The sequence below is a fragment of the Eublepharis macularius genome, chromosome 1 (assembly GCF_028583425.1).
Source record: "Eublepharis macularius isolate TG4126 chromosome 1, MPM_Emac_v1.0, whole genome shotgun sequence".
Classification (NCBI taxonomy): domain Eukaryota; kingdom Metazoa; phylum Chordata; class Lepidosauria; order Squamata; family Eublepharidae; genus Eublepharis; species Eublepharis macularius.
This window is the reverse complement of record NC_072790.1, coordinates 21,649,547-21,671,993: the sequence shown is the minus strand read 5'-3', so window position 1 is coordinate 21,671,993 and position 22,447 is coordinate 21,649,547. Positions and strand designations below refer to the sequence as shown.

The 22,447-nt window shown below is 46.9% G+C and overlaps 1 protein-coding gene across 3 annotated transcripts in view; it reads right to left on the bottom strand.

The window, feature by feature from the left end:
* Positions 1–22,447, bottom strand: part of TFAP2B (transcription factor AP-2 beta) — an 86,508-nt gene that overhangs the window by 11,684 nt on the left and 52,377 nt on the right. For all 3 annotated transcript variants that reach the window (XM_054995159.1, XM_054995151.1, XM_054995167.1), the window contains exon 6: positions 19,106–19,247. In XM_054995159.1, the coding sequence (XP_054851134.1) occupies positions 19,106–19,247 (142 nt within the window). The remainder of the gene's footprint in view (positions 1–19,105; positions 19,248–22,447) is intronic.

Here is a 22,447-nt window from a genome sequence, read left to right as displayed (position 1 = left end):
CATTTCTGCGCTATATAACGCAGGTGTCCCCAACCTTTTTGAGTCAGTGGGCACCTTTGGAATTCTGACACAGAGTAGTGGGCACAACCAGAAAACGGCTGCCACAGAAGGCACAGCCCACCACAAAATGGCTGCCATGAGAGGCGGGCTAACAACACATCCAGAAGAAGTCCAAGTGCAGGGGAGAAGAGGGGTAATTTAAAAAATAAATTGGGAAAAAGGAGTAAGAAAGAATAAAACCAACACTGTGGTGGCAGCTGCTGCCAAAGCAACACTATTTTAATTTGCAAGTCAATCAGATTGGATAATTGTTAAAGGATTTTTAAACCTCTTTCCATAGAATCTTGTTGTGAGCATACATTCAAAGCTAACGGCACATAAAGCACATGCAAGGCAGGCCTTGCTCTAAGCGTCACATTCCTCCTTCCCAGATATCCTTCTTGTCAAATAGGTCTCTGGCAGATGAGAAAAGTCACTGAGCAAAGTATAAACATTTTCTTGTTTGGGTTATTATAATTAAGATGAGTAAGACTTTAACCTTGATTCCATTCCATTCCCAAGAGTATGTCCAATACATGGCTCCAGCTTCTCAAATGTTTGTATAATTCATTTGTCACTCAGGCTTGTCGGATATCATGAATTCTGGGGAATGCATCCTTTTGCATCTCTCTGACAGGGTGTTTGTGTCACTCTGACAGGTTGTTTGCACTAACCTTTGAGCTTTTATTCTGTAAACAATTAGTGTTAAGCTATATAAAGATCTTAAATGTAATTGGTCCTTACACATTTCTACCTGAAATGGTGGTATGTGTCACCCACAATAAGCCCATATTTCCTTGAAGATCACTGCTTTTGGTGTCTTGATTATGTGTGAAGTTATTTGGCTGAAAGGAGGGGTTTAAATTGAAACACGGAGTACTTTAAAATAAATCCCCTTTCCTTAATCAGAAGAAGCCATGTTGGGGAAGAGCCCCACCTGGCCCCACCCACTTTCTGAACACGCCAGGCAGGTGTCAGCAGGTGCCAGGGTGCCCTCGGGCCCCATGCTGGAAACGCCCTGTTTAACAAGCCAAGCTGATTCTTATGCTCTGTTTCAGGCTTCCACAACCCAAAACCTATTGCCAGGTTGGATGTCCCAGCCTGTCGATGGTATAATTCGCCTTGTGTCTCAGTGAGAAAAGCAAACTATAAATAATGTAAATAAATAAAAATAAATACACTTTCAGTCCAGATCGGTTTGTCCCTTGAATGATATTATTTACTAATTACAGTTGTATTTTGCCCTTCTTCCAAGTTGCTCAAGATGTGGTGGGTGATTCTCAAAACAACCCTGAATGGTATGTCAGGTTGAGAGAGAGAGAATGATATTTGTGGACAAGCAGGACCTTTCCAATGAAGTCTATCATTCTGGCCCTTCATTTATTGTTCTAGAACACATGAATGTGTGTTATGTTCAGCCATGCCACTAGTCTTTCAAGATCATTCTTCAGTGGAAAACAGCAAGAGTCCAGTAGCACCTATAAGACTAACAAAATTAGTGGTAGGGTATGAGCTTTTGTGAGTCACAGCTCACTTCTTCAGATACATCTAGAATGTGAGTCCCTCTGTCCTTATATCTTGGAGAGTGGAGTGATTACAGAAGCCATATGATATCATAGAATCATAGAATCATAGAGTTGGAAGGGGCCATACAGACCATCTAGTCCAACCCCCTGCCCAGGGCAGGATCAGCCTAAAGCATCTCTGACAAGTATTCATCCAGCCTCTTCTTGAAAACTGCCAGTGAGGGGGAGCTCACCACCTCACTAGGCAGCTGATTCCACTTTTGAACTACTCTGACGGTGAAAAAGTTTTTCCTAATATCCAGTCGGTACCTTTGTGCATGTAGTTTTAGCCCATTGCTTCGCGTCCTACCCTCTGCTGCCAACTGGAACAGCTCCCTGCTCTCCTCCAAATGACAGCCTTTCAAATATTTAAAGAGAGCAATCATGTCCCCCCTCAACCTCCTCTTCTCCAAACTAAACATTCCCAAGGCCCTCAGCCTTTCCTCGTAGGGCTCTGTCTCCAGACCCCTGATCATCCTCGTCGCTCTCCTCTGCACCCTCTCAATTTTGTTCACATCCTTTTTGAAGTGAGGCCTCCAGAACTGCACACAGTACTCCAGGTGTGGCCTGACCAAGGCAGTGTAGAGAGGGGCTATGACCTCCTGCGATTTCGATGCTATGGCCCCTTTGATACAACCCAGGATTGAATTAGCCTTTTTTGCCACCGCATCACACTGACTGCTCATATTCAGTTTACAGTCCACTCTTACCCCAAGATCCCTTTCACATATCCTACTGCCCAGAAGTGTATCCCCCATCCAGTATTTGTGCTTCTCATTTTTGTGGCCCAGATGTAATACTGTGCACTTGTCTTTGTTGAATTGCATCCTATTCACAGCTGCCCACTTCTCCAGAGTATTCAGGTCTTGTTGAATTTTAATTCTATCTTCTTGGGTGTTTGCTACCCCTCCCAATTTGGTATCATCAGCAAATTTAATGAGCAGCCCTTCCACTCCTTCATCCAAATCATTGATAAAAATATTGAAAAGTACCGGGCCCAAAACCGAGCCCTGCGGCACCCCACTGGACACCTCCCTCCAATCTGATGAAACGCCATTGACCACCACTCTTTGAGTGCAATCCTCCAACCAGTTCCCTATCCACCGAACTGTCCTATAGTCTACTCCACAGTCTTCCAGTTTGCCCATCAGAATGTCATGGGGGACCTTATCAAAAGCTTTACTGAAATCCAGATAAATCACGTCAACAGATGGTTGTTGTGGGTTTTCCGGGCTGTATTGCCGTGGTCTTGGCATTGTAGTTCCTGACGTTTCGCCAGCAGCTGTGGCTGGCATCTTCAGAGGTGTAGCACCAAAAGATAGAGATCTCTCAGTGTCAATACCACGGCAATACAGCCCGGAAAACCCACGACAACCATCGTTCTCCGGCCGTGAAAGCCTTCGACAATACACGTCAACAGAGTTCCCCCGATCCAGTAAGCTGGTCACTCGATCAAAGAAGGAAACCAGGTTGGTCTGGCCCCGGATCACTGAGCAGTCCTTCAGATGCTTACAGATTGATCCCTTTAGCTGGTGAATGACAAAGGCAGGCGTGATTGAATAGGGTGGGGTATGCAGAGGGGTGGTGGTAGTGGAGAAATTAGTATTGGTAATGAGACAGGAAGCCTTTGTCTCGATTCAGTTCAGGTGGATGCATAGTCTTGGGCTTCGTTATCAGTTACAATTCAGCAGTCTCTCTGCTGAACTGCAAGATTGTTCTTGTCTTCTTTGACTGGCAATTGCTCTCCAAGGTATCAGGCAGAGGTTTTTCATAACACTTACTTCCTAATTATTTTAATAGAAGATACGGAGACTGAACCTGGGATCTTCTGCATGCAGGAGTCATGCCTTTTGAGCCTGCAGGCACCTTTGGAATTCTGACACTAAGGGCCAAGCTAGAAGTGACGAATTACACTTGAATGGCTACTACGTGATGATCACTATGTGATCAAGTGGAGTGCAAGAAGAACGCAAGTGGACAGGGAGGAATACACATGAGCCTGTTCACTTGCCATTCAAGTGTAATTCGTCACTTAGAGCTTGGCCCAGAGTTGCAAGCACAAAATGGCTGCCATAGGAGGCAGAGCCAACCACAAAATGGCTCTATTGAGATGGAACACAGGTGATGAACCTCCTGTTTCTGGCCTTTATAGTCTCTGATTTTAATAAGGTTGTGAGCTTCAAGGTAGGGTCTGGAGATCTCCCAGAATTTGAAGCATATCTGTAATGCACTCTGTCACTTCTGCAGTCCTGACCTATTATATTGCTGATCGGATACCCCATCCTGTTGATTACATTGCCTTATACCTTGAGTCTTAGTGAGAAAGGTGTACTATAAATAATGTAAATAAAGAGGTAATTAAAAAGAAAAAGCTGGATTGTATTGGTGTAGATTCTAGCATAGCCCTCCCTCCAGTATTCTTGTTTTCCATGAGCAGTTGCGTTCTGCAGCGGAATATCACCCTGTCATGCAAGCCCTGTGCAGTACAAGGCAAGGCACAGGTTTACCGTCCTTTTTGCTGTTTTATGAAAACCTGAGCTAAGAATCAGGCTTGTCTTGACACTGATCTTTGGCAGGAGGGGAGGCTCTGTCCCATAGTAGCAGTCACTTACGATGGAAGTAATTTCTGTCCATGTAAAGGTTGTAAGTGCAAATGGTAAAGAAAGCATTGTACAGTTTCTAACTCTAAATATTATACAGGAATAAGACGAGGGTTTTTTAAGCCAAGACGGATAGGGAAGGGATTGAGAAATACAGCCCTCTGAGCATCACATTCTGGGTCTAATCCAACGAGACCATGAGGGTGGCCAGTTGCAGAAGATGCACACTGAAATGACTAACCCCCCTGGGCATTCTGTCTCACCACGCCTTTGTCTATCATTCCACTTGGTGGTTTCTCAGTGATGGTTATTTGCTGTAATGACATGAGAAGGAGACAAGTGGAGAAAACATACACAATTGAGGCTCTCTGAGGGTTTGGGGCACTGCTGCGCCTAGCTGCAATGCACAAAAATCTTTTACAATCATGCTTTTGTGTGCGCTGCAATAACAGCTGCAGAGCAAAACTGAAGTGGAAAAAATCCCTAATTTGCTGACTAATATCTATCTAAAAATAGTAGCCATAAGTGATAATCCATCTCCCACTGATGTTAATCATCCTATAGATTGAATGGATCAAAGCATGTAACAGTGAAGAACTTTATGCATCAGACATAACTATATGTCTATCTATATCCATATTAAATAACCTAAATGTTCCATTGTTTGGAGTTTGTGATTGTCTTTATTCTTTAGTATAGGGATGACTAGGATTGCCAGACCATGCTAGTGGGAGGGTGGGGGCAGGGACATGGGAGGGGTGCAACATAAGCTACACTGCAATGTCACTCCTGGGAGAAGTGTAGAAGTGACTTAGGATGGCTCTAGGAATTGCCAGAAACTCTGTGGTAAAGCCATAGAGTTTCTAGATAATTCACTTCTGGGATTTCTCCTGAAGTGATGTAACGGGCTCCGCTGTTGTTGTTTTTTAAATTATCCAGCCATTGACCAGGGCAGCATCGAGCAACTACAGCTGTCCACACGAAGTTTCTCATCATAGCTGGAGGCACGGCTCCCCTAGTCATGACCGACATCATTTAGACAAAGTAGTTAGTTTTTATATATTAAGGGTAATTCCCAAGCTTCAGGCATATCTACAAATATCCCCACAAATGCCAGAATAACCTATGTTTACACTACCATTGCAAATCTTTCAAAACTAGTCTGTAATTAAGACTAGCTGCATTGCCTGGCGATTGGCAGGAGGTGGCAAACTCATCACCCACCACCGGCAGTCAACCCAGCCAAGCACACAGTGGGCAGGCACTCTCCCAGTGGGGCATGATGACATCACTTCCTCTAGTTAGGTCATTGTGCTGGTGGAGGGTATGCTCCCACACTTCTCTGGGGCCAATTTTGGCCCCAAATGGGCTGAATTGGCCCCCTCGCATAGATGCCAGAAGCACACATGCACAGTGCCAATCTGACATAGACCTGCCAATAAGTGCCAGATCCTCCCTCCTGCCAGGAGGCTATAGGGACCTGGCAATCCAACCTGAGGGTCTGATAGAGAGAGCCAGCAATGACCATTCAGGGGCCTCAGAAACTCTGGAGGGAGAAAAAAGGGGAGGAGCAGAGGGGGAAAGAGTCAAAATGGCTGAGATAGATGAGGGGGTTAGAGGTCCCTTAGGCAAGGGAAGGATCTTGCTGTGTCTCCAGTCACTGAAGATGGAAGCAGGATGTTTTGTTTGCTGGCTAGGGCTGCCAGTCCCCTAGAAGGGACAGGGAATCCCTGTCCTCAAACTCTCATTGCCTGCAGCCATTCCAAGCAGTGGCAGGGGAATGATGAAAAGAACAGCAACAGTGTGAGCATGGCGACATCTCTTCCATGGAAAACTTGGACGAAATGGCAGGTATCTGTAGGAATCACTGGAAACTCTATGGTACCAAGAAGATAGTTTCAGGTAGGTAGTCATTTTGGCCTGCAGTAGAACAGCAGGATTTGAGTCCAGTAGCACCTTAGAGATCAACAGGATTTTCAGGGTATAAGTCTTTGCAAAGCAGAGCTCCCTTCCTCAGATATTTGACTTGCATCTTCAGATATAAGGGAGCTTTGATTCTCAAAAGCTTCTCTAAGGTGCTACTGGACTCAAATCTTGATGTTCTATGGTGCCACAGACTTTCTGGCAATTTCTGCTCACCATCACTTAATGGACTTTCATCAGAAATGGCATTGTCACTCTGGTGCTGACACACACATGCGGCACATACCATGTCCCTGCCCTCAACCCTCCCGCTATTTTCCAGATTGGTCCTAACAGAGCCAGATCTAGGGTTGCCAGCACCTGAGGCAACCCTAGTCCGGCCTCGTGTGCACTCCCAGCACGGCGTGATGACGTCATTTTGGTGACATCATCACTCGGGGTACCGGAGGCAGCTTGTGAGGCTAGGAAGCCGCCTGCGCCATTTGCTTCTCCGCAGGCGAATGGCACGAGCGGCCTCATAGCCCCCCGCACTGTCTTTCACCTGCCCCGCGGGACAGGGGGCAGCCAGCTTGCCACGCGCCCCCTGTCCTGCAGGGCAGGCAAAAGGCAGCGTGGGGGGCTGCGAGGCCACCCACACCATGCGCCTGCCCCGCAGAACAGGGGGCGGCCGGCTGCCCCCTCTCCTGCGGGGCAGATGAATGGCGTGGGCAGCCGTGCTGCCCTTTGCCTGCCCTGCAGGACAGGGGGTGCATGGCAAGCCAGCCGCCCCCTGTCCTGTGGGGCAGGCGAAAGGCAGCGCGAGGGGCTGCAAGGCTGCCCATGCTGCCGCCTGCGTGCTCCAGCAGCTGGCAGCTGCTCCCGGTGCCAGGGGCAGACTACCCCCCTGCCCCCCCCTCGATCTGGCCCTGGGTCCTAGCAGCCATAGTGCTGGCCTAGTGTGGCATGCACTGGTTTATGATTCTCATTCATTGTCTTTCAGGGTTATTTAGAAGCTACAGAGCAGGCAGACATCTGCAGTTTTCAAAGGATGTAATGAAGAGTCTCCAAGGAAATCTATTGGAAAAGTGGCCACTTTCCAAAGTATTCTGACGGTTACTGGTGTTCGTGTCACTGTGACACAATATATATAAATTCTATGGAGAAGTCGTATCTCCATAGATGGATAAACTTGGTATTGAACACCTGTCAAGTAGCGGGCTGTTCTTAGCCCATTTCAGAACTATGGTTCAGGCTTGTGGCCTAGTCCAGCCCCAAGAGAAATCTCTAGAAACTTATTGAAACTTTGAGCTAGCTGTTCCCAGAGACATACTGTCGTGGGCTAGGCCTGCCCAAGCTGGTAGTCCAAGCACTAACACGAAGCCAAGGAGTGTTCAAGAGTCACAAGCCAGGTCCAGTCCGTTGTCAGAGCACAAGGTAAAGGCCAGGGGTGTGTCCAGGATCCAAAAGCCAAGCCAAGTCCAGTCCGTAGGTCAGAGCATGAGGGTATCAAGTCAAGGTGCAGGCAAGAGCAAGATGCAAGTTACCAGGAAGTGGTTGCAGGTAATCAACACTTTGCTTCTACACCTGGCAGTTGCTCCTGACTGGCTTTTATAGCCAGGAGTGGTTTTCAGCCAGCTGCTGGGGCTCCATCCTGACGCTACTCATCATCACTCTCCAGCAGGTGGCGTCGGCTCAGGAGACGAGCACTGCGCCGTCTCTCCTGCAGTTCCATTCTCTGGAGCTGTCTGCGGCGTTCCTTGGGCATGGGCGAACCTGGGGGGGTGGAGGCCCTTGGCTGCGCTGCACCTGTAGCCTGGGACATCCCTGGCTGAGCTTCCCCCGTGGTATTGGGGCCAGAGGGTCCTGGCGTTTCAGCTGCTGGCTGTAAGCTCTGATCAGCCAGCAGCTGCTGCTCCCGATGGCCGGCTTCTGCAGAGTCACAGCTAGGGCTGGCTACACAGAACTCCTCTTCTCCTGAGGAGTCCTGGCTGGCTACACGAGGCCCCTCTCCTCCAGAGGAGACCTCGCCCTCACTGAGTCCAGACTGGGCCATGACAGATACGCTTCAGATTCTGGGAGATCTCCAGACCCCACCTTGAAGCTGTTAAAAACAGAGGCTAGAAACCAGAGGGCCGTTGCCTGTGTTCCACCTCAATAGAGCTTACAGTCTGACGTGGGCTAGTCGTTCCAATTGCAAACACACCTCAGCAGCAAAGGGACACGGCCACATGCCTTGGGAGCACTTGGACTGGTCCATTAGGATCAGGCCACGTTGCAGCCAACGTTGCATAAAAGAGATCTTCAGTTCTTTGAGCTTCCTTGGGCTAGCAACTACTGTAGGTGTCAGCTGTAAGCAATCTTGTTCTTGGTCTGTAACCAAGCTGGTCTCTTCTTATACCTTTTGGATCTTTAGTTACAAGGACTGAGATTTTGGCATTCTGTTTGGGCTTTGTGGTCTGTCCTGACAAAGTAACATCTGGATTAGGTAGCAAAAGCCTGTTAAGTATTTTCGGTTAGCTAAATCATGCTGGAAAAGTAGAAAGCAATCGGAAAAGAGAAAGACTTAAAATGAGATGGCTTCATTCAATAAAAGAAGCCACGTCCTCCAATTTGCAGGATCTGAGCAAGTCTGTTAACGATAGGACGTTTTGGAGGTCTCTTGTTCATAGGGTCGCCATAGGTTGGAAGCGACTTGATGGCATATAACACAGAGACAACACATTTAGACTGTTGTTTCATTCCTGTCTTGCACAATTTCTGCATTTGTAATCTTTGCACAATTCTTAATAAACTTTATTAGTCATACTTCTGTGATGTTACTGCATTTAGGGGCTTCAATCTGAATTCAGTACTTTGGCCTTTCTGGCCCAGCTGCCAAATAACTGTTTTTGTGGAACTCAGTCTGCAACTGTCCGACCTCGCAGGGCTAACCTCACCCGACAGTCTGGCACCTTTATTTTTCTCAGTCTCCAAGCCTGGGGTTAGTTAGTGAGAACTGATGCCAGCTTGTTCAAACCCACAACAAACCCACAACAACAACCCCTGTGTTAACTTTCCCTTCACTGTAAAATAAATTCTCTTGTTGTTTCAATCTCTGTTCTCCTCTTTCATATTAAGAGTGGACAAGGTGATGACTAGGTTTTATCAATGCAGGGATGAACGTGTCTCAGGAGCATCGCCACAATTTACCTCAGGGGGGGATAGCTATAAAGAGTGCCAAGCACCAACTGGCCAGTAAATAAATATATCTTTGGCCTTATTCACAGATGTGCTTGGTGATGTGACAAGGAAGTGTGGCGTGAACTTAAGAAGAGCCCAGCCAGATCTGACCGGTGGCCCAACTAGTCCAGAAATCTTGTCTGGCATGGCAACCAAACAGTCACTCTGGAGGGCCAGCAATAGAGCATAGGAGCCGAGGCCTTCCCTTGATGTTGCCTCCTGGCACTGGTATTAGAGGGTTATTGTCTCTGAATGTGGACAGTATGAATAGTAATCTTTAATTAATCCCAGAATCAATACATGCTACCATTGTGAGAACAGCAGCAGTGGACTGAGAGTGTGTGTGGAGGGGGGGTTCCTGCCCCCCAAAATGTTAGCATCCACTCCTGCCAACCAAATAGTCCATGAACGTGGGCTTGGCCAAAACATTCCTTTTCTTTCCTCTCAGAGAAGATACCACCTAAAGCTAAGTTAAATGAAATAAACCCACAGACCTGAAATACGTGAGCTCACTTTTAGCCACAAAGAATAACATAATAACATTCGATTTATATAACGCCCTTCAGGACAACTTAATAATAATAAGACCCACTCAGAGAGGTTTACAAAGTATGTCATTATTATCCCTACAACAAAACACCCTGTGAGGTCGGTGGGGCTGAAAGAGCTCCAGAGAGCCGTGACTAGCCCAAGGTCACTCCGCTGCCTTCAAGTGGAGAAGTGGGGAATCAAACCTGGCTCTCCAGATTAGAGTCCTGCCGCTCTTAACCACTACACCAAACTGGCTCTCACCAAAGAGCAACAAGGGACTCAGTTTCATTTATCATCTTTCTCCTCGCCCCTGCCCCCTACTCCATAGCTATATTTTCAGAAATAAACTAAAGAAATAGTGCAATGGGGTTGGTCAAGTAAGAGCTTCATGACCCACCCTCAGTCAGTGTACAACACAGTCAGGAATCCAGGTGACGGCAGCTTTCCCACACGTTGGCTATTGCGCCTTCAATACACTTCAGGAATTGTTTGCAACTGGATTTTCCTGTGTGAAGCAGGAAAATCCACCTGCAAACAATTTCTAAAGGCACTGAAAATGCATTATCCAATGTGTGGGGGAGCAACCAACGAGCAGCACTAATAAGAATGAAAAGCAAGGCCTGGATAAAACGGATTCAAAAGGAGGGGGACATTTCATTCATCTCTAAGCAAGACACAAGACAGTTCAGGGAAAACAGTCGAGCACTGCCTATCATTAACATGGTTTGAACAAATAAAGGCAGTTCATACTGATCTCTAAAAGACAACCGGGAGGGAGTGTGAGAAGCATCTGCCCCAGCAAAGCATGTTCTGAATATTGTCCTTGCAGAGTTAGGAGCTTCACACTCAGCAAGTACTTGATATTCCGTTCTAATTTCCCATGACCTTACAAAGGGATGAAAAAAATTGTTAAGAAGAGAAAAAGAATCTGAGCCATGCAAAAGCAAAAAAACCCTACTTCTTGATCTCTGCTGCTCTGCAGCTGCTAATCGCCAGGGAGAATTTTTAGGCACCAGGGGCAACCAAGCCACAGTATTTGGTTCCTATGGGGAATCAAAACCAACACCCATATTCCTTCTGTTAGTAAACATTCCCCAGAAAAAACTCCAGTCATTGTCTCAGGACTTCAGTTTAACAGGGGCTACATTGGCAGAGGAGAAAAGTAAGAGAAATCAGCTCTGTTTTATAAATACGGTTCAATATATAAGCTCACTACAGATATTGGTAATTCCCATAAAAGAGGTTTGATCCTCATGGGCTGGAACGTCATTCATATTCATGTGTTCCCCTCCATCCTTCCTTGAGGATGGAAAGTGCCATCAAGTCACAGCTGACTTAAGGCAATGCACCCCTGCTGGGGTCCTCGAGGCCAGAGACTAACAGAGGTGGTTTGCCATTGCCAGCCTCTGCAACCCTGGTCTTCAGTGGAGGTCTCCTATCCAATTACCAATCAAGGCCAACCTTGCTTAGCTTCCCAGATCTGCAGAGATCCAGCTTGCCCAAGTTATCCAGGTCAAGGCCCCTCCTTCCTTAGGATGCTGGATGTGACTGATAGATTCCAGGACTGGGAAGCACTGAATTCAGTTCTAGTTTATCTTGATGTTTCAATTCAGGCAACTGGGAGAACTGGAGTTTGTTCTCACCCTTATCTCCCCCTGTCACTCCCCAAAATGGGGATTCTTAACCTCAGTTTAATCCCAGCTTAAAATCCATCTGTGGGGGAACAAACCACTTCACCCAATAACTATGTCCAGGCCTCATAATGAACTGTAGGTTGATTCAAGGCTTCCAAAAGCCAAAAGGCTTCCACCATGCTCTGCATGCCAAGGATGGAAGGTACGCAAGCATGAAAATAAGCTGCATTCTCTCTCGTCACAAGAAGAACTCCCGAGTCTGAATGTTGCCATTGACTAAGCTGAGAAATGGATGAAAGAAAGACATTGATTTCTCCAGTGAGGTATGGTCCCAGGGCTTTCAATCTGTACAGTTCCAAAGGAATATTTGTGCAGTTCAAAAACTCAAGTTTTCTGCATTAACTCTGCCACATTCACAGCACAAATTCCCACTCTGTATAGGCTTCCAGATAGCATGGACTGTGACTCTAAGCAACAAAGTGTGTGCATGCACACATGAAGAAAATACACAGGTATGCCCTACAACAGGTGTGCCATGCATCACATACCACTGTGAAATTCCATTTTCCTTTTTTAAAGCCTTGGGGTACTGTGATTCTTTAAATCCCAACAGAACCCATTTCTCACAAGAAGTTAAGAAATGTGGTGTAAAAGGAACTATTGATTAGAGCTCTGCCTTTATCATGGGACAAAATGACTCATCAATATAAATAGTTTAGCCACAAAATCACGTTAGATGGAAAGGCACGTTATTGCTAAAATGTTTAGATGTGGCACCGTGAAATTAAAAGCACAGCAAATGTTTCAGATAAAGAAAGTTTTAAAAGGCTCGTTTGTGTGTTTGTTCCGTTAGAAAAGAAGGAAATGTGAAACTTTGAACTTGGAGGCCAAACAATAACACACCAAACATTTTCCCCTGTCAAAGACCCAAAGTGGGTTGTACAAGCAATTGAAGTTCTGGAACATTAATATCTTTTGACCCTGCAGGAAAAGGGCAATCACATTCCAATCACGTCTAAAAAACATCTGGACAAATTTGAGCAAATGATTTTTCAGCCATCCATATATTTCTTTAAATTACGCTGTCAACGAAGCAAGCCACATCCTAGGGCACGAAATAAATGAGGCCTGTTTGGGGGCTTGCCTGCAAGAGAGGACGTACGGGGAGACGGCAGCCTGTACTACCAAAGGTCTAAGCCTGCCATAAAATACCAAACAATATGGCACAAGAGCCAAGGGGAAGCATAAATCAAACAAATAGAAAAGCTATTGTAAAAGTTTCAATGAGCTTCGGAGAGAGAGACACCTAAATATAGCAGCAAATTTAATATTCCCCCCCACTGTCCCTCAGCTGCCGCAGTAAAAGCGTCAGATCTATGGATGATTAACAGTAAACATTGTTAGGCGTGGGGTACAATTTATGTTTTGTCATATTGGATGGATAGCCAAGAATCCCGCTGAAGTCAAGTCAGAAACTTTCCCATTGACAGGGGGTTAGGGCCAAGGTCACCCTTGATGAGAAAGAGAGCTCCATTCATGGCACACAAACAGTTGTTCATGCAATTGAGCTGCTGCATGGAAAGGGTGGTGTGGCTTTAGGATTATTGCAGAACAGCACAAAAACTGAACTCAGAGCCTTGTTTAACGCAATGCCGTTCAGTCTACAGTTGACAACTTTGTGGCTGTGCAATAAGAAATGTGCCTTGTATAACACGCTCGGCAATTACACGATCCAATGCTGGCTTGTTCCTGAAGGGGGATGGCGGCCCCCCATCCTCAGGCAGCTATTGAGAGCGTAATGGCAAATCTGGGGCATGGTTGCCCCCAATTAGACAGCACCTGGAACTTAACTTTATTGGCTAAGGGCTGAGGAAATGCTTCCAAACAGCACCAGGGATGCCGGTGAGCCGGGTGAGTGGTATTGTCTAAGAAGGGATTGCCCTATGGCAACCATTCTAAGAAGCACACACACGGTGGGACATTCCTGGCGCTGCCCTGATCAAACTTCCCTTACCCAGACGGGTGTGGTAATGTTGGCATGCGATAACTATGTGGGCAAGATCCATGCTACACTTCATTGGCCCTGGGGTAGCAAGAGAAACCACAGAGGAGTATCTACCACACTGATGGGAAACAGCCATTCTTTACCCTTTTTTGCCTCCAGTGATGCAAAATCTAAGGCAAGGCACCTAATAATAATAATAACATTCTATTTATATACCTGAAGAATGCTTCAGGTCCTGAAGAATGCTTCAGGACAACTTAATGCCCACTCAGAGCAATTTACAAAGGATGTCATTACCAGGGGTCATTTCATAGAAAAAGAGCTGCAGGTACTCATTAGCATAACTCATTAGCATATGCCACACCCCTTGATCGGGCAGAAATGGCCAGGATTTGGCTGCTGCCAGACAGGGGAGTGTTCCCGCACCTGGCAGTGGCCCCAATCCAGGCCAAAAAAAAGCCCAAGATGGCTCAAAATGGCCATTTGGGGCATGTTTTGGCCTGGATAGGGCCCAAAACGGCCCAGATCGGGTCAGTTCTGGGCAGGGGAGGGGTCCCCCACCAGGCTCTGACCCAATCCTGGCGGTTTTGATCCTGATCCTGGCCAAAATGGGCCCCAAATGACCAAAAATGGCCATTTGGGCCCCTGTTTGAGCCCGGATCAGGGCTGAAACAGCCAGGACCAGGTCAGTGCCGGGCATAGGAGGGTTCCCCCACCTGGCACTGACCCGATCCTGGCTGTTCAGGCCACGATTCCAGAGAGAATGGGCCTGTTTCAGCCCGGATCAGGGATGGAATAGCCAGGACTGGGTCGGTGCCAAGAGGGGGAGGCTTTCCCCACCCAGCACCGACCCAATCCCAGCCATTTCGGCCCCAACCCCAGCATAAAATGGCCCAAAACAGCAAAAAGTGGGCATTTTCAGCCTTTCGGGCCCATATCATGGCTGAAACAGCCTGGACCGGGTTGGATCAAGGAGGGGGAACCCTCCCCTGCCTGGCACTGTCCCGGTCCAGGCTGTTTTGGCCCTGATCCGGGCCCAAAAGGGCTGAAAATGGCCCTTTTGGGACAGAATCGGGGCCAAACCAACTGGGGCCACGTCGCTGCCTCTTGAGTGAGGCTTCCCCCACCTGAAACCAACCCAAACCGGGGCCATTCGGCCCTGATCCAGGCCAAAATGGGCACAAAATTGCCGGAAATGGCAATTTTGGACCCGTTTCGGCCCGGATCAAGGCTGAAACGGCCAGGAACAGGTTGGTTGGTGCCAGGTGAGAGATCACCCAGCACCGACCCAATCTGGGCCATTTCAGCCCTGAAACAAGCCCAAAATGGCCAAAAATGGCCATTTGGGCCCATTTCTTCCTGGATCAGGGCCAAAATGGTCAGAACCAGGTTGGTGCCGAACAGGGAAGGCTTCTCCTGATTGGCAACATGGCAACATGCATTTCGGCCCCAATCCGGGCCCCTTCCCCCTTGAAATGGGCCCAAAATTTCAAAAAATGGCCATTTGGGGACAATTTTGGCACGGATCAGGGCTGAAGCAGCCAGAACGGGGTTGGTGCCAGGTGGGGGAGGTTTCCCCCACCTGACAGCAACCTGATCCAGGCTGTTTTGGCCCCAATCCGGGCCCCTTCAGCCCCAAAATGAGCCAAAATGGCCATTTTGGGCCAATTTCGGCCCAGATCAGAGCCAAAATGGCCAGGACCTGATTGGTGCCAGGTGGGAGACACCCAGAACCAACCTGGTCCAGGCTGTTTCAGCCCCAATCTGGCCCCCTTTGGCCCCAAAACAGGCCCAAAATAGCCAAAAATTGCCATTTTGGGCCCGTTTTGGACTGGATCAGGGTTGAAACGGATGGGACCGGGTTGGTGCCTAGTGGGGGAGGCTTTCCCTGTGTGGTACCAACACAATCTGGGCCATTTTGGCCCTGATCCAGGCCCATTCAGCCCTGAATAGGGCCCCAAAAGGGCCAAAAAGGGCCATTTGAGGCCCATTTTGTCCCAGATTGGGGCCAAAATGGCCAGGACCGGGTCAGTGCCTGGCGGGAGATGCTTTTGGGGGGGGGGTGTTTTGGCCTGGATCAGGGCCAAAATGGCTGGGACCAGGTTGGTGCCAGGCGGGGGAAGGTTCCCCCACCCAGCACTGACCTGATCTGGGCTGTTTTGGCCCCAATCCAGGCCCCTTCAGCCCCAAAATGGGCCCAAAATGGCCCTTTTGGGCCCATTTTGGCCCAGATCGGGATCGAAACGACCAGAACTGGGTTGGTGCCGGGGGGGACGCTTCCCCCGCCTGGCACCAACCCAATTCGGGCAGTTTCAGCTCTTATCCAGGCTGAAATGGGAAAGGTTCCCCCACCCGGCACCGACCCAATCTAGGTCATTTTGGGCAGGGCCACCTGGGCAGGGCCACCTGACTTGAGGGAACTGCCGGAACATCATTCCAGTGCGTTCCCGCTCGAAATGAGCCCTGGTCATTACTATCCTCACAATTACCCTGCGAGGCAGGCAGGGCTGAGAGAGCTCGGAGAGAGCTGTGACTGACCCAAGGTCACCCAGCTGGCTTCAAGTGGAGTAGTGGGGAATCAAACCCGGTTCCTCCAGATTAGAGTGCCACCGCTCTTAACTACTACATCAAACTTGCTCTCATAGTCACGTTACTGTGACAGAGGCCTGGGTTGTTGTGTTGTAATAGTAAAGTGATCATACTGCCATAATTCCAGTTTGATTGTGCAAACCATACAAAACCAGCAATAGCAAGAAGAGACAGCACAGAAAGGGACAGCACAACAACAAAGGCTAATGCAATTTTCATCTGCATTAATGGAAGTATCATATCCAAGCCAAAACAAGCATTTGTTCCACTCTATTCTGAGATCAGAGTCAGACCTATGATAGCCAAGCATATGGGGGAGGGGAAGGTAAGCAAAGCCTGATAACTGGCAAGGGAGAGGATTAAAGCAGTGATATGGGAGGTATCACATTGGCTGCATTGCCATGTCATTTCCAGAAGAAACCTGGAAGGGATATAGGGTAGCTCTAGGAATCACCAGGAACTTTATGGCGCCACAAGGTTTTTCCTGGAAGTGATATGGCGGCACAGTCATTGTCAGTGTTTTTTTTTTTAATTTCCCTTGAAAATTCAAAAACCATCACTATGTGGGGGCCATTTTCTCCCATTCCTCAACTCCTCAATGGTTGGAAATTGGTACTGAGAGCTGGCAATTCCTTACCCCAGGCAGGTTAATAGGACTCCTAAAGCTGTGCTGAGCATCCCGTGGTTGATTGTGAATGTGGTTGACTAGCTCAATGCAAGCACATGAGAAGCCTGAAGTCAGTTTGGCTGGTTATATTAAAACAATATGGGACTTTTGATCATACACAACTCTCCGTGGGCTTTTGCAGTCACAGTTTGCCATCTCCTACCTCTTGTTTTTCCCTCATTGCTCTGGAGCTCTCTGCCTCTCAAATATCAACCCTTATTTCTAAAGTCCCTTCCTGCCTTCTCAAAGTCCCTTCCTTCTACAGTCTCTTCCTGCCTTCTCAAGCTCCTGCTTTCCTTAAGCCCACGTTTCTTCCGCTCTCCTTTCCATAGGCCCTTCTGACTTCACTCTGAAATCAGAGTAGCTTGAAGATGGCTGAAGATATATCTGACTATGACATCAAAGCACCTCAGCTTCTCACCATCTTAGCCTATTACAGTGAAAGAGAAGAACAAAAACATCGTAGGCTGCATCCCATCAATGGATATTATACGGAGAACATAATTCCGTTGCAAATGATTGCTATCATACAACCATCAAGCAGCACGCAACGAAGTTTGGATATAGAGGCTAAGGGTCAATCAAAAGCTAACATCCGAAGTACATACAGAAGACCCTGATGAACTTAAAGACCATCATGCATAACACTCACTTATTAAATGACAAGGTGTCTTCTGCATCCATTGGCACCTCAAATGCTACTACCATGCTACCAGGTTTTCGCCTCCATGACTAAGCAATCTTGCTTATTAGGAGGACTAGTCTCCTGCTTTCACTGCTAATTTGCTGCAAGAATTTGCAGAAAAGATTATTCTACTGGGGGTTCACATACCCCGGGGATTGGTGGTTACCGAGCTTATTTACCTCCTGCCTCCATTGGAAAAAGAACCACTTATTTTGGAGGGAGGTTCCATAAGGTTGGAAGAAGCCTTCAGACTTTGCTCAGTTAGGAGAAGGATGGGATCTACCCCGCTGTAATTTTCAAGGGCTACATTCTCCAAGCTCTCTTAATGTATCACAGGAAAAAGAAAGGAATATTTTTTCCCAAGCAGCAAAAAGTGCATTGTGGGTAAGCTCAGAGCATGGTTTAAAGGCATGCAATACCATCCTACTCCTGAAATAAGCAGGTCTGGCACGTAAATTGCCTAGATTGGAAAATTTCCTGGGGACCGTATGTAAGCCATTTTGAGGTCTTTGGAGAAAGAGCAGTGAATTTGTGTGTTTGTCCCTTGCCTCTTGACCTGCGACTTAACTACAGCGATCCAGGCAAGGGTCATCTCTAGGCTAGATTACTGAAACTCGCTCGATGCAGGGCTTCCCTTGAGTCTGGTCCGGAGGTTACAACTGGTTCAAAATGCAGCTGCTCGTGTTATTGTAAGAGTGCCAATTGGAGCACGCATAACACCTATACTGCACCAGCTGCATTGATTGCCTGTGGAGTACTGGATCAGACTCCAGGCTTTGGTATTAACCTACAAAGTCCTAAGTGGACTGGGACTGGCATATCTGCGAGACCGCCTCCCCCCATATATGCCCCGGAGGACACTTTGATCAGCAAAGAAACAACTATTGGTAGTCCCTGGCCCCAGGGAGGCCCACCTGGCCTCAACCAGAGCCAGGGCTTTTTCAGTCCGGGCCCCAGCCTGGTGGAACTCTCTATCCACTGAAACTAGAGCCCGGCAGGATTTGCTATCCTTTTGCCGGGCCTGCAAGACAGAGGTGTTCCACCAGGCATATGGTTGAGGCTGGGCTAGGCCACCAACCTGTAGAAGGAGAAAATGGTTGATTAAATCTACCAGTAGGTCTGTTCACCACCCTGTTTTCGACTGTTTTCAACTCTCTTCAACTGCCCCTGCCTATTACCCCCAAAGTGAAACCAAATAAATAGCTGAGCAGGAAATGCTGCCATCTTGGAAACTGTAATAGTGTTGTTAACAAACCGGTTTTAAAATTGTTACAGTGTTTGAATGTTGTGTAAAATTGTGTGAAATTAAGCTTTTATTGTGCTTTAAATGATGTGATCCACCCTGAGCCCACTCATATGGAGGGCGGAACAAACAAACAAACAAACAAACAAACGTGTGTGTGTGTGTGTGTGTGTGTGTGTGTGTGTGTGTGTGTGTAAACAAACCTGCAGCAGCCTATATCAGCTGACCTAAGCATGTTACAAAAATTAATCTGCTAATTCTAAAATCCCTGGGATGAAATCCACAGCTTTTTAAAAAGTTGAATTCTATTTACATTCTACTTCCCCTGCAAAAAGGAAAGCCTGCCAATGCATCAAAGTGGAACGACAAAAGGTATAAACATGCTAGCCCTGAAGCAGAGGATACTCTTGGCTTAATATGACTCACTTTGTGGCAAGCAGCATGTTCTTCCTGGAGTGGAGATCGGTGGGGTCCGTGTGTTGTCTGTTGAGATACTCCGAAACGGCTTTGGCCGGAAACTCCGTTTCACAGATGTATCCAAAATCCCGAGCTAAATGTACAGCTTCTCCTGGGGAAAGGTGAACAGTTTTGGTTAGCCAAGGCAAGTATAGTCTTCAATTAGGGTTGCCAGTTCCAAGGTGGGAAATTCCTGAAGTTTTAAGGGAAGGGTAGGATTTAAAGAGGGGAAAGAACTTGGCAGAGATGTGACGCCATTCATCCCACGCTCCAAAGCTGCCATCTTCTCCAGGGGAACTGATCTCTGTAGTTTGGAGATCAGCTGTAATTCTGGGAGACCTCCAGCCCCCACCTCCATATTTACAAACACAAAAGAGAGGCTCCTCCGGGGATAAGCCCAGAAACCGACAGGGGACACCCCAACCATTGGAGAAATATCGTATATACAGAGAAATACAGTAAAAAATGTCATTCATACATATGTTTATAAAGTGACAAGTGCATGTAGTGAATAAACACCTCTTACATATTAATATCAATGAATTCTTATATATAAATAACAATAAATATAATACACAATATCCACCTGGATATTGGCAACCCATCTAAATCAAAAGTGATATTTATTCAGTACGTTTTAAAACTCGCCTTATCTTCAAGATGTTCAGGGTAGCATATGGGGCTACAAAGGGAATCCAAGCTTCCTTTTGGATTCTGTTTTTGAAATGTCAGCTGCTAAACTGGAATTCATATGTAAATTTGACTCAATCAGACTTGGATTGAATAGAGACTCTGGGTGGTTATCTCGTTATCAGAAGTAACGGCCTTTCAGGCATTCCATTCAGATTCAGCTATGGAGGGGAGGGGTCACACCCAGCCTGGATTGCGCAGTCCACCTCTTTCATGACTTTCGCAACTGATTTGCATCTACCTCCCCCTCCCCTCACCACCTATATATCTCTGGCCAGTTTCTTCATACCCTCCATGCATCTGACAAAGAGAACGGTGGTTCTCAGAAAGCTTATGCTTCAATAAAGTTGGTTAGTCTTAAAGGTGCTACTGGACTCTTTACTACCTTATCCCAAACATTGTTTGGGGCCCCTGATGGTAAAAGGTGTTGAAAACTTCTTTTTAAAAATAATTTCACCCCCCACCACAAGGAAAAGTAGCATTTAGCTGCATCAGCTGAGCTCTTCAAGGGCAGGATGACCAAGTAGGAAAAGGAAACACACAGTTCAGGGCGTTACCCACATTACAGGACTTTAAACAACCATAGGGAGCCGGGCTAATTTATTTATCTAGATTATGTGTATGCCACCTCTCTAGACCTGCTTGAGACAGCTCCCAACAACAAAACAACACCAGGCAGACAATAAAAAAAAGAATCCTATTCTAAAAAAACATAATTTTAAAAATCCCAACAACGGACAGCTTACTCATCAAACTACAATTCCAAGGATTCTGAAGGAAGCAGCTTCAGAAGTTTGCAGTGGATAGACAGAGATACCCGGTCATATAATTAGGACTTATACTCCTCAATGGATTTATTGGCGATGAGGGACTGAAGTCATTTCAAACTTTACTGATTTCAATAGGAGAGATTTCAGTACATTCACATAACACTCATTTTATCATGAACAAGGAGCAACCAATGTGCCTTTTGTATGACGTTACACATGGACAAACATGGAGAACATGTTCAATGTATTGTCGAAGGCTTTCACGGCCGGAGAACGATGGTTGTTGTGGGTTTTCCGGGCTGTATTGCCGTGGTCTTGGCATTGTAGTTCCTGACGTTTCGCCAGCAGCTGTGGCTGGCATCTTCAGAGGTGTAGCACCAAAAGTGCTACACCTCTGAAGTGCTACACCTCTGAAGATGCCAGCCACAGCTGCTGGCGAAACGTCAGGAACTACAATGCCAAGACCACGGCAATACAGCCCGGAAAACCCACAACAACCATCAAACATGGAGAACCTTTAGGCGATTAGACAGAGACAGTTTCTCAGCATTCTGAGCCAAGTGTTGGTCTCAGAACCTGTTAATCAATTTGAGGGGCTCAGTCCTGAACTACAGCAGTGACCCCCAACATGTTGCCCATGGGCACCAGGGCACCCATCAATGAATTTCCTGCTGCCCGTTTACTTCTTCCTCAAAACATCTTTTTCCCTAAACAAAGAATCAGTCTTTTTTCCATCTCATTGAAGCAAGAGAACCCAGAAACACCCAACTTTCTAGCAGGAGAATGATTGCCTTGTAAATTCCAGCATTTTATGACTGGCCCCAGTATGGCAGCAATTTCTGATTGGCTCCACCCCCCTTGGCAGCCATTTTATGGTGGCAACCATTCCCTGTTCTCAAAATTTTAAAAATGCTAACACGCTCAACGAGATTGGGGAACCATGAATTACAAGACGGACAATAAGAGAACACCTCTGAGCACACGCATCGTGCATCCTCCTCTTTATTGTAGGAAGCGTCAGATATTTTTTTCTAGCTATATACATCTGAAAACTACAAGTCCACCCCCACTTCCAGCTCTTTTGCAATAGTAAACGGGAAACACAATTTACACGGACCTCTTGTTCAGCAGATGCTCAAACCAAGAGACAAGAGTTTGTGCATTTCCCAGACCAGGAAGATAGGAAGGCTGTGTTTTGACTGAGATGTGGCTGCAGAGAGTTACACATTTTTTCCAGTTCTGCAGATCCGAGGCTCAAGGCATCCTGACTTAAAATGGGCCAGCTGCACGCATAAGGTCTTGGAGAGAATAACTTCTAGGTCACAAGGTGTGCTGTGCACAGATCAACCATGCAACCATGGTAACCGTAAAATTCAATCCAGAACACCACCTGTGCATACATGATATAACTTGTGCCGATAATCTATCCATTGAGAGCCAGGATGATAGTGTTTAGTCTTATCAGTTGCCTCAACTGACTACCAAAGAAGACTTGAGTGTTGCTATGCAGAGTAAATGAAATGAAATCCTGTCCTCAAATATATTTGGCTTATGGTGACCCCGATGGGGTCTTCATGGCAAGAGACCAACAGAGGTGGTTTGCCATTGACTGCCTCTGCAGCCCTGGTCTTCGCTGGAGGTCTCCCATCCAATTACTAACCAAGGTTGACCTTGCTTTGCTTCTGAGATCTAACTGAATCAGGCTCTCCCGGGCTATCCAGGTAAGGAAGGCAACAGCAAACTACCTCTCTTCATTTCTTGCCTTGAATACCCCATAAAGAGTTGCCTTAACTTGTTTGCAGCTTGACAACACTATTATTGTTGTTGTTACTGTTATTATTATTATCAAATG